The sequence below is a fragment of the Anoplopoma fimbria genome, chromosome 11 (genome assembly GCF_027596085.1).
Source record: "Anoplopoma fimbria isolate UVic2021 breed Golden Eagle Sablefish chromosome 11, Afim_UVic_2022, whole genome shotgun sequence".
NCBI classification, from domain to species: domain Eukaryota; kingdom Metazoa; phylum Chordata; class Actinopteri; order Perciformes; family Anoplopomatidae; genus Anoplopoma; species Anoplopoma fimbria.
In genome coordinates this window covers 1,218,965-1,229,776 of record NC_072459.1, presented here as the reverse complement: position 1 = coordinate 1,229,776, position 10,812 = coordinate 1,218,965, and the positions used below count along the sequence as shown (strand labels likewise).

The 10,812-nt window shown below is 40.3% G+C and overlaps 1 protein-coding gene and 1 long non-coding RNA gene across 3 annotated transcripts in view; one reads left to right on the top strand and one right to left on the bottom strand.

Annotated features, from left to right (window-relative positions):
- The window catches only part of LOC129098218 (uncharacterized), a 3,486-nt gene extending 1,989 nt beyond the window's left edge, over window positions 1-1,497 (bottom strand). The window contains exon 1 of the mRNA XM_054607206.1: window positions 1,491-1,497. Coding sequence (XP_054463181.1) covers window positions 1,491-1,497 — 7 coding nt within the window. The remainder of the gene's footprint in view (window positions 1-1,490) is intronic.
- An 819-nt stretch (window positions 1,498-2,316) lies between these two features.
- LOC129098750 (uncharacterized) lies at window positions 2,317-5,969 on the top strand. 2 transcript variants are annotated; one of them, XR_008531609.1, is made up of 3 exons: window positions 2,317-2,718; window positions 3,917-3,995; window positions 4,261-5,969. It is a non-coding gene; the product is annotated as an uncharacterized LOC129098750 (long non-coding RNA). The 2 variants fall into 2 exon arrangements; XR_008531608.1 differs by lacking the exon at window positions 2,317-2,718 and having other exon boundaries at window positions 2,734-3,995.
- Window positions 5,970-10,812: the final 4,843 nt, after the last annotated feature.

Sequence of the window (10,812 nt, the reverse complement as noted above, 5' to 3'; positions counted from 1 at the left end):
TTTTTAAATATCTCTCTACAGGATGATGAAGATGACAGGAAGAGTCCTGATGTGTGTAGCTCTGCTCCTGCTCCTGTCCTCTGTGTCGGCTGGACCAAAGCTTCGCTCAATCAATTCTTTGAAGAAAATCGACTTTGGTGAATCTGTGCCCGAACACAGTCTTGTGTTGCTCTACTGGTTTGCCAACGCAGTGAACATTGATGCCAACAATAACATATGGCTGACCTTTGACCCAAACAGAGGAGATTATAGCTCACATCCTTATCACAACTCTGAGGGACTGTTGGACGTCTTGCCTTGGGGAAATGTATACCGGTACTACACTATTGGCAATCTCAATCAAGAAACATCCATGCCACTTCCAGCTTATGTTGTCGATCCTCCATTAGAGTATGAGGAAGGAAACAGGGACCGGATCATAATTCGTGTCAGAGAGCAGAACACAGGACGGCGAGCCCAGCAGAGGATAGACCAAGTTTATATCACACAGCATTATGACACTTATGAAAATATGGGGACAGATTATGATCCAGATCATACCTACAGGATCACTATCAACCTCTTGAGACAGATCAGAGAGTTTTCTGTGGGAGGAAACCAACAGCAACTGCTGCAGCTCAGAAACCGCTTTGGAAGCAACGCTGATGTTCTCCACATCACAAACACATGGGGTGAACTTGCTTTCCTTGGACTGCTGCTGTTTATTGTGATCCAGGAAAAGAACTCCTCTAACCAACAAAACAGACCAGAAGATAGAAGAAGTCCTTTGGATGATAATTCGGCCAGAGAGACCAATGTTCCTAGAGGTTTTAGAAACCAAGATGACGTTGTATTGAACATCAATAACTATGAAGACCGAAATGCCAGCAGGACGACTTGGAACAGAGAATCCCACTTTCACAATACCTCAGTACCCCAGAACAACCGCCAGTGGTCGTTCTGTTGTAAATGTTGTGTTTGTTGCATTGTCACCATATGCTTAATTGCATTGGGTGCTGTATTATTGTTCTTGTTTAGAGATAAGTTATTAAGATAAGTAAAAATGAAATAAAACTTCATATATTGCAAAGGAAATTACTTTGCAACAGTTGCAATACAAAGTGGAAAGAGTGCAAATATTAAAGTCTAAGATAACGATAAGGTGCAAATAAGGCAAAATGTGGTTCAGAGTATAGATGATGAAAACAAACAGGTTAAAAGGTTTGGGTCAGTCTACGTAGGGTAGCATTTAGACATGTATGTACAGTATCAGATCTAAAGTATAGGTGTTACAGCCACAGTCTTCCCCCTGTGCTCTGGCCTTGGTGTGTGTGTTTGTAGTACATTGCATATGTGGAGACTCTCTCAGTTGATTGGACCAAGAACCTGATTGGTGTTCCAGGAAGTCTGATGTGCGAATCAGAAGAAGGAAGGCTCTTTAGGAGGAGTATAAAGTCTGGGCCGAGGCTTCACTCGAGGCGTGGCTGTTGTTCTTCAAGCGCCCCACATACCTCTCATGCCTGACTGTTAAATGCATTTTATGCAAATTGGTCCAAAGTACTAGTCACACCCTTGGGACGGGGCCAGGTCAGTTTATATAAAACTGACCTCACAAATATATGTCTTTGAAATGTATGTTATAAACACTAGGGACAGGTGGTGGTGCTTCCCTGTATTTTTGGTTGAAGAGTTAGAATTGAAAGTTAACTTGTGTGTATCTAAAGAGCTCCTTTTTGTAAATAAATAACTTTGTGAACCTTAAAACATCACGTTTTATGTTACTTCATTTCCCCTAAATGAGCTGGGTCGTTACAATCTAAGAGTACACAGTTTGAACATTATTAAGTCCAAGATATTCCATTTAATGTCACTTGATGTCTCGTGAGTCGGTTGTGAGCAGTTGAGTTGTAATAATAAAAATAAAATCAGATCAATAAGAGACATTAATCTGGTCAGAAAAGAAAAGAGAGAGAAGGATTTGTTAGAGAAATTTTGTGATCAAGATAAAATATCAATTGCCTTGAAAACATGGTCTTTGAAACATTTCAACTATTTTGCACCAGAATTTGGGCTCAAACCCTTTAAAAAAGGATGAATATATCACCCCTTATTGATGGGAATACTGGATAAATCAGTATTAACATAACACAACAAAACTGGCGTCTTGGTGATCAAGTGGCCTTAAACCCAGCACATCATTGGGGTTTAGTTGCAGCTCATCCTTGACTCAACCTCCAATTTCTGGCAAACTCTACTGTGTACTGTCCAATAAAGGGAACATGCCAGATTTACCACGATTCAGGCGAATTACATGAAATCAGCCTATAAAACATGCATGTACTGCAACTTTAAATGGATCCAGGCAGTCTAGAGGACACACTTACTGTCAAGCCTCCAAAAGGTAACTTTCCATCATAAATCTGATCCTAAAATTCTCAAATGACTTTACAGAATCATTTCTCTTAGAACTGTGGATGAAATTAATCAGCTTTTTGCGTTTTTTAAAAAAGGCACATGACGTGTAAACTCAAATAAAAACACTAAGGGAGTGTTCCTTTTCTTTTCTTACAGAAAGGAGGAAGTGTCCTCCATTAATTTGTTTTAATCAGACGTCCTTTAACCACCAGCGACGCTTGTTTTACCAGTTTAATTAACAGGGAAACGGTAACCTAGAAGGTGTTGTATGTTCTTTCACACAAACACAGAGATCAGATACCGGACAGCAGCAGACTAACACAGGTGAGCTCTCTTATTTTCTGATCGCTGGTTTTGTTTAATTAGTATGTGTGGTGGCATTATTCCACACGATTAGTCAAGTCTCTTTGATGTGTTTTCTCCACTTTGTGTTTCTTTTGCTGGGGTGGCTGTGGCGTAGTGGAGAGCAAGGTAGTTCTCCAATCAGAGGGTTGGTGGTTCGATACCCGGCTTCGGCAGTCGATGTGTCCTTGGGCAAGACACTTAACCCCAAGTTGCTCCTGAAGGCCATCGGTGTGGACTGGATGATGAATGTTAGTTAGAGTCTGATGGTGGCACCTTGATGGTAGCCTGTCATCAGTGTGTGAATGGGTGAATGATATGTAATATACTACTGACTGTAAGTCGCTTTGGATGAAAAGCGTCTGCTAAATGACTCTAATGTAATGTAATGTAATGTAACGCAACAAGAAAATGTTTTCTATTGAAACATTAAAGGAAGTTTGATACTAAGAAGACTGTAACTTTGGAGGATGAGAAAGAGGAACGATAACATCAAACTAGAAAGATTCGCAATAAATTTTGACTGTGTGGCTGCTACTGCCCGAAGACGTTGCATATATTTACAGTTCTGAGACAGCTGTATCAATGAGGTTCATTTAGGGTTAGTTTGAGGTTCATTTGAGGTTAATTTGAAAAAAGAAAGTAAGTCCAATCGCATAAATAATACTAGAAAATGCATTTACTGCAGAAAATGCGTTGCACAGAGCATTGCTGAAAATGTGGAAGTTTCAAATGACTGAGGAAGCCCAAAAGCCAAGAACTGCACTGTTGAAAAAAAGCTGGTAGTTGAATTGTAAAACTGGCAGAGATGGAAGCTGAACTGCTTCATCAAAAGAAGCAAAGAGCTGAAATACAATGAAGAAAAAGCTGGAAACTGAACTGTTAAACTGTAGTATCAGTGGTTTAGTAAAAGAAACCGTCTAATCAGAAATAGTAGGAGGAGAAGAAATTGTTGTAGTATTGTAAAAAAAAATACCTGATGACTCACAGACAAGTTCGCAGCATAACCCCTTTAAAAGTTTAAATTAAAATAATCATCTTTTTGCATTTGTACAGACTGATAAATGCTAAAACACTGACAGGAAGTACTCATTCTCTCTCCGTGAATACGGAAGGAAGTTTATTTATAAAAGCGTTTTTTTGAAACTCCTTTGCAACACTTTCAATTTGATTTACACAGAAACGGAAACCTAAAAAGGAGTGGCACAGACTCTCACAAACAAAGAGATCAGACACCTAACGGCTGCAGACTGACTGAGGTGAGCGCTTCCTTTTTTCTCAACACCGGTTTATGTTTTTACTGGGGCACCACCCGACATGATTGGTGAAGAATTAACCTCAAGTTATGTTACGATCACTGCAAACTTTCAATTGTTAGAGTGAGCTATTCATCAGAATGAAAACAAATATGAAAATACTGATAAAAATGTGATGTATCTCTAGTTAGAAATATAAAGTATAGATTGAGAATGTACAGTATGGATCACTCATGTAAGCAATTACTTTTTAAATATCTCTCTACAGGATGATGAAGATGACAGGAAGAGTCCTGATGTGTGTAGCTCTGCTCCTGCTCCTGTCCTCTGTGTCGGCTGTACAGAGACACCTCGATTCAATCAACGATTTGAAGAAAATCGACTTTGATCAATCTGTGTCCAAACACAGTCTTGTGTTGCTCTACTGGTTTGCCAACGCAGTGGATATTGATTCTAACAATAACATGTGGCTGACCTTTGACCCGAACAGAGGAGAGTATAGCTCACATCCTTATCACAACTCTGAGGGACTGTTGGAGCCACTGCCTCGGGGAAATGATTACCAGTACTTCACTATTGGCAATCTCTATCAAATAACATCCAGGCAACTTCCTCCTTATGTTGCCCGTCCTCCATCAGGGTATGTGGGAAGAAACAGGGACCGGATCATAATTCGTGTCAGAGAGCAGAACACAGGATTGCGAGCTTCACAGAGGATAGACCAAGTTTATATCACACAGCATTATGAAAATCTTGGTACAGCGTATGATCCAGATCATACCTACAGGATCACTATCAACCTCTTGAGACAGATCAGAGAGTTTTCTGTGGGAGGAAACCAACAGCAACTGCTGCAGCTCAGAAACCGCTTTGGAAGCAACGCTGATGTTCTCCACATCACAAACACATGGGGTGAACTTGCTTCCTTGGACTGCTGCTGTTTATTGTGATCCAGGAAAAAAACTCCTCTAACCAACAAAACAAAAGACCAAAAAACAGAAGAAGTCCTTTGGATGATAATTCGGACAGAGAGACCAATGTTCCTAGCGGTTCTAGAAACCAAGGTGACGTTGTATTGAACATCAGTGATGATGAAGACCAAAATGTGAGCAGGACGACTTGGAACAGAGAATCCCACTTTCACAATACCTCAGTACCCCAGAACGACTGCCAGTGGTCGTTCTGTTGTGAATATGTTTGCAGTGTCATATGCTTAATTGCATTGGGTGCTATATTATTGTTCTTTTTTGGATACAAGTTATTAAGATAAGTAAAAATGAAATAAAACGTCATATATTGCAAAGGAAATTGCTTTGCAACAGTTGCAATACAAAGTGGAAAGAGTGCAAATATTAAAGTCTAAGATAACGATAAGGTGCAAATAAGGCAAAATGTGGTTCAGAGTATAGATGATGAAAACAAACAGGTTAAAAGGTTTGGGTCAGTCTACGTAGGGTTGCATTTAGACATGCATGTACAGTATCAGATCTAAAGTATAGGTGTTACAGCCACAGTCTTCCCCCTGTGCTCTGGCCTTGGTGTGTGTGTTTGTAGTACATTGCATATGTGGAGACTCTCTCAGTTGATTGGACCAAGAACCTGATTGGTGTTCCAGGAAGTCTGATGTGCGAATCAGAAGAAGGAAGGCTCTTTAGGAGGAGTATAAAGTCTGGGCCGAGGCTTCACTCGAGGCGTGGCTGTTGTTCTTCAAGCGCCCCACATACCTCTCATGCCTGACTGTTAAATGCATTTTATGCAAATTGGTCCAAAGTACTAGTCACACCCTTGGGACGGGGCCAGGTCAGTTTATATAAAACTGACCTCACAAATATATGTCTTTGAAATGTATGTTATAAACACTAGGGACAGGTGGTGGTGCTTCCCTGTATTTTTGGTTGAAGAGTTAGAATTGAAAGTTAACTTGTGTGTATCTAAAGAGCTCCTTTTTGTAAATAAATAACTTTGTGAACCTTAAAACATCACGTTTTATGTTACTTCATTTCCCCTAAATGAGCTGGGTCGTTACAATCTAAGAGTACACAGTTTGAACATTATTAAGTCCAAGATATTCCATTTAATGTCACTTGATGTCTCGTGAGTCGGTTGTGAGCAGTTGAGTTGTAATAATAAAAATAAAATCAGATCAATAAGAGACATTAATCTGGTCAGAAAAGAAAAGAGAGAGAAGGATTTGTTAGAGAAATTTTGTGATCAAGATAAAATATCAATTGCCTTGAAAACACGGTCTTTGAAACATTTCAACTATTTTGCACCAGAATTTGGGCTCAAACCCTTTAAAAAAGGATGAATATATCACCCCTTATTGATGGGAATACTGGATAAATCAGTATTAACATAACACAACAAAACTGGCGTCTTGGTGATCAAGTGGCCTTAAACCCAGCACATCATTGGGGTTTAGTTGCAGCTCATCCTTGACTCTCAACCCCCAATTTCTGGCAAACTCTACTGTGTACTGTCCAATAAAGGGAACATGCCAGATTTACCACGATTCAGGCGAATTACATGAAATCAGCCTATAAAACATGCATGTACTGCAACTTTAAATGGATCCAGGCAGTCAAGAGGACACACTTACTGTCAAGCCTCCAAAAGGTAACTTTCCATCATAAATCTGATCCTAAAATTCTCAAATGACTTTACAGAATCATTTCTCTTAGAACTGTGGATGAAATTAATCAGCTTTTTGCATTTTTTAAAAAAGGCACATGACGTGTAAACTCAAATAAAAACACTAAGGGAGTGTTCCTTTTCTTTTCTTACAGAAAGGAGGAAGTGTCCTCCATTAATCTGTTTTAATCAGACGTCCTTTAACCACCAGCAATGCTTGTTTTACCAGTTTCATTTACAGGGAAACGGTAACCTAGAAGGTGTTGTATGTTCTTTCACACAAACACAGAGATCAGATACCGGACAGCAGCAGACTAACACAGGTGAGCTCTCTTATTTTCTGATCGCTGGTTTTGTTTAATTAGTATGTGTGGTGGCATTATTCCACACGATTAGTCAAGTCTCTTTGATGTGTTTTCTCCACTTTGTGTTTCTTTTGCTGCAACGCAACAAGGAAATGTTTTCTATTGAAACATTAAAGGAAGTTTGATACTAAGAAGACTGTAACTTCGGAGGATACTCACTTGATTTGATTAAATCAGGGTGCTGAAGCATCATTAACAACAGATAAACTTACAAATAAAATGTTTTTTTACACAGAATGAGTACTATGGATTCCTTCATAATACTGGCTTGAGTTTTACTTGTGAGTATGAGCAGGAGGAACGATAACATCAAACAAAACCTGTTTCAATGTTCATACAGTGGGTACGGAAAGTATTCAGACCCCTTTAAATTTTTCACTCTTTGTTTCATTGCAGCCATTTGCTAAAATCGAAAAAGTTCATTTTTTAAATTTTTGCAAATTTATTAAAAAAAAAAACTGAAATATCACATGGTCATAAGTATTCAGACCCTTTGCTGTGACACTCATATTTAACTCACATGCTGTCCATTTCTTCTGATCCTCCTTGAGATGGTTCTACTCCTTCATTGGAGTCCAGCTGTGTTTAATTAAACTGATTGGACTTGATTAGGAAAGGCACACACCTGTCTATATAAGACCTTACAGCTCACAGTGCATGTCAGAACAAATGAGAATCATGAGGTCGAAGGAACTGCCCAAGGAGCTCAGAGACAGAATTGTGGCAAGGCACAGATCTGGCCAAGGTTACAAAAGAATTTCTGCAGCACTCAAGGTTCCTAAGAGCACAGTGGCCTCCATAATCCTTAAATGGAAGAAGTATGGGATGACCAGAACTCTTCCTAGACCTTTTAGCCAAACTGAGCAATCGTGGGAGAAGAGCCTTGGTGAGAGAGGTAAAGAAGAACCCAAAGATCACTGTGGCTGAGCTCCAGAGATGCAGTAGGGAGATGGGAGAAAGTTCCACAAAGTCAACTATCACTGCAGCCCTCCACCAGTCGGGGCTTTATGGCAGAGTGGCCCGACGGAAGCCTCTCCTCAGTGCAAGACATATGAAAGCCCGCATAGAGTTTGCCAAAAAACACATGGAGGACTCCCAAACTATGAGAAATAAGATTCTCTGGTCTGATGAGACCAAGATGGAACTTGTTGGCGTTAATTCTAAGCGGTATGTGTGGAGAAAACCAGGCACTGCTCATCACCTGCCCAATACAATCCCAACAGTGAAACATGGTGGTGGCAGCATCATGCTATGGGGGTGTTTTTCAGCTGCAGGGACAGGACGACTGGTTGCAATTGAAGGAAAGATGAATGCGGCCAAGTACAGAGATATCCTGGAAGAAAACCTCCTCCAGAGTGCTCAGGACCTCAGACTGGGCCGAAGGCTCACCTTCCAACAAGACAATGACCCGAAGCACACAGCTAAAATAACAAAGGAGTGGCTTTGGAACAAGTCTGTGACCATTCTTGACTGGCCCAGCCAGAGCCCTGACCTAAACCCAATTGAGCATCTCTGGAGAGACCTGAAAATGGCTGTCCACCAACGTTCACCATCCAACCTGACAGAACTGGAGAGGATCTGCAAGGAAGAATGGCAGAGGATCCCCAAATCCAGGTGTGAGACACTTGTTGCATCATTCCCAAGAAGACTCATGGCTGTACTAGCTCAAAAGGGTGCTTCTACTCAATACTGAGCAAAGGGTCTGAATACTTATGACCATGTGATATTTCAGTTTTTCTTTTTTAATAAATTTGGTAAATAAATTTACCAAAATGAACTTTTCGATTCTAGCAAATGGCTGCAATGAAACAAAGAGTGAAAAATTTAAAGGGGTCTAAATACTTTCCGTACCCACTGTATGTGCACCTGACTGATCAAATGATGAAAACTATCTTTTAATGCATCTCTAGTTCCACATATAAAGTATAGATTGAGAATGTACAGTATGGATCACTCATGTAAGCAATTCATTTTTTAAATATCTCTCTACAGGATGATGAAGATGACAGGAAGAGTCCTGATGTGTGTAGCTCTGCTCCTGCTCCTGTCCTCTGTGTCGGCTGGACCAAAGACGCTCAATCAATTCTTTGAAGAACATCGACTTTGGTGAATCTGTGCCCAAACACAGTCTTGTGTTGCTCTACTGGTTTGCCAACACAGTGGACATTGATTCTAACAATAACATATGGCTGACCTTTGACCCAAACAGAGGAGATTATAGCTCACATCCTTATCACAACTCTGAGAGACTGTTGGACGTCTTGCCTTGGGGAAATGTATACCGGTACTACACTATTGGCAATCTCAATCAAGAAACATCCATGCCACTTCCAGCTTATGTTGTCGATCCTCCATCAGGGTATGTGGGAAGAAACAGGGACCGGATCATAATTCGTGTCAGAGAGCAGAACACAGGACGGCAGAGGATAGACCAAGTTTATATCACACAGCATTATGACACTTCTGAAAATATGGGGACAGATTATGATCCAGATCATACCTACAGGATCACTATCAACCTCTTGAGACAGATCAGAGAGTTTTCTGTGGGAGGAAACCAACAGCAACTGCTGCAACTCAGAAACCGCTTTGGAAGCAACGCTGATGTTCTCCACATCACAAACACATGGGGTGAACTTGCTTCCCTTGGACTGCTGCTGTTTATTGTGATCCAGAAAAATAACTCCTCTAACCAACAAAACAGACCAGAAGATAGAAGAAGTCCTTTGGATGATAATTCGGACACAGAGACCAATGTTCCTAGAGGTTCTAGAAACCAAGGTTACGTTGTATTGAACATGAGTGATGATGAAGACCAAAACGTGAGCAGGACGACTAGGAACAGAGAATCCCACTTTTACAATACCTCAGTACCCCAGAACAACTGCCAGTGGTTGTTCTGTCGTAAATGTTGTGTTTGTTGCATTGTCACCATATGCTTAATTGCATTGGGTGCTATATTATTGTTCTTGTTTAGAGATAAGTTATAAAGATAAGTAAAAATGAAATAAAACTTCATATATTGCAAAGGAAATTGCTTTGCAACAGTTGCAATACAAAGTGGAAAGAGTGCAAATATTAAAGTCTAAGATAACGATAAGGTGCAAATAAGGCAAAATGTGGTTCAGAGTATAGATGATGAAAACAAACAGGTTAAAAGGTTTGGGTCAGTCTACGTAGGGTTGCATTTAGACATGCATGTACAGTATCAGATCTAAAGTATAGGTGTTACAGCCACAGTCTTCCCCCTGTGCTCTGGCCTTGGTGTGTGTGTTTGTAGTACATTGCATATGTGGAGACTCTCTCAGTTGATTGGACCAAGAACCGGATTGGTGTTCCAGGAAGTCTGATGTGCGAATCAGAAGAAGGAAGGCTCTTTAGGAGGAGTATAAAGTCTGGGCCGAGGCTTCACTCGAGGCGTGGCTGTTGTTCTTCAAGCGCCCCACATACCTCTCATGCCTGACTGTTAAATGCATTTTATGCAAATTGGTCCAAAGTACTAGTCACACCCTTGGGACGGGGCCAGGTCAGTTTATATAAAACTGACCTCACAAATATATGTCTTTGAAATGTATGTTATAAACACTAGGGACAGGTGGTGGTGCTTCCCTGTATTTTTGGTTGAAGAGTTAGAATTGAAAGTTAACTTGTGTGTATCTAAAGAGCTCCTTTTTGTAAATAAATAACTTTGTGAACCTTAAAACATCACGTTTTATGTTACTTCATTTCCCCTAAATGAGCTGGGTCGTTACAATCTAAGAGTACACAGTTTGAACATTATTAAGTCCAAGATATTCCATTTAATGTCACTTGATGTCTCGTGA